This window comes from Salvia miltiorrhiza, chromosome 2 (assembly GCF_028751815.1).
Source record: "Salvia miltiorrhiza cultivar Shanhuang (shh) chromosome 2, IMPLAD_Smil_shh, whole genome shotgun sequence".
Classification (NCBI taxonomy): domain Eukaryota; kingdom Viridiplantae; phylum Streptophyta; class Magnoliopsida; order Lamiales; family Lamiaceae; genus Salvia; species Salvia miltiorrhiza.
This window is the reverse complement of record NC_080388.1, coordinates 1,142,994-1,144,140: the sequence shown is the minus strand read 5'-3', so window position 1 is coordinate 1,144,140 and position 1,147 is coordinate 1,142,994. Positions and strand designations below refer to the sequence as shown.

The following is a 1,147-nucleotide window of genomic DNA, read 5'->3' as shown; positions in this document are numbered from 1 at the left end:
AGAGTAGGTTGTAGGCATATTCCCTATAAGTGAACAAAATGATGAAGAAGCTGCTGCTCATGTGGGGGAAAATGAGCAAGATAGGGAGTGTCGGAATAGGAATGACCAAGATAGGCAGGCTAGGAATAGAAATGAGCAACAGACAGAGAGTGACAGAAGAAATGAAGCAGAGGTATGGCCACGTGATGAAGATGTTTCAGGGAGCCGTCAATTGATCACTTACATTCTTCCTGAAGGCGAAAAATCTGACATGTGCATTGATGCTATTTCAAAAAATGTAAGTTCTATTTTTATAACAATTCAAATTTTTAATTTTGTTATTCTCATTCATATATCTTACTTTGTTATTTTTTGTAGGATTTGTAAAAATAATTTTTGATTTTGAAAAGGGACTTCAATGTGATAGTAGCTAAACACATTGATAGAGTTCAAGAAATCAAAAAGAGTAGTCCTAAAACTGTTGAAGCAGATATTGCACCTGAACCATCTAGTCCTAAAGCAAATGAACCAGAGATTGCACCTGAACCATCTAGTCATGAAACTGGAGAACCAGAGAATGCACCATCTCCATCTCCACCTCCACCTCCACCTCCATCTCCATCTCCATCTCAAGCTCCATCTGAATTTGATATGTTTAGTATGGACTTCTGGACTGATGAAATTCTTAGGGAAGTCGAAGATATTGTTTCCAATTTTACGGCAGTGAACAAGAAGAAAATCTTAAAGAATGACTATCCAAGATTTAATGAAATTCCTTCATGTTCACAGCCAAGTAAGTTTAAATTAATGTTTATTTTGATTAATCTTTATTATTTACTTCATTATTATTTATACAATTTATCATTTTAATTTTTATTACAGGAGAGGAGCAGGAACAAGTTGGAGAAGGATTAGAGAATTTGCATGTTTAAAAATTATCTGAGGCTGTCGCGGCGGGACATAGTCCAAGGGACTTTGTTATCAGGCAAGAGAAAAACTCGAGTGCTCAAACTATGGATAATATCTCTGCAAAGAGGTGGGCTAAGGAAGTGGAGATGGAGGATGCCCGATCCACATCGAATTAATTTTTCTCATGAATGTGATGGTTTGGAACGTCCGGGGGCTCACGGATGAATCTAAACTGATTCTTAACGAGCATTGTCGCTCG

General features: G+C 37.1%; 1 protein-coding gene across 1 annotated transcript; it reads left to right on the top strand.

Moving 5' to 3' along the window:
• On the top strand, positions 1-911 carry LOC131007561 (uncharacterized). The gene is made up of 3 exons (XM_057934472.1): positions 1-277; positions 390-772; positions 862-911. The coding sequence occupies exons 1-3, from the start codon at positions 261-263 to the stop codon at positions 909-911; spliced, it is 450 nt and encodes a 149-aa protein (XP_057790455.1). The 5' UTR covers positions 1-260.
• The last annotated feature ends 236 nt before the right edge of the window (positions 912-1,147 follow it).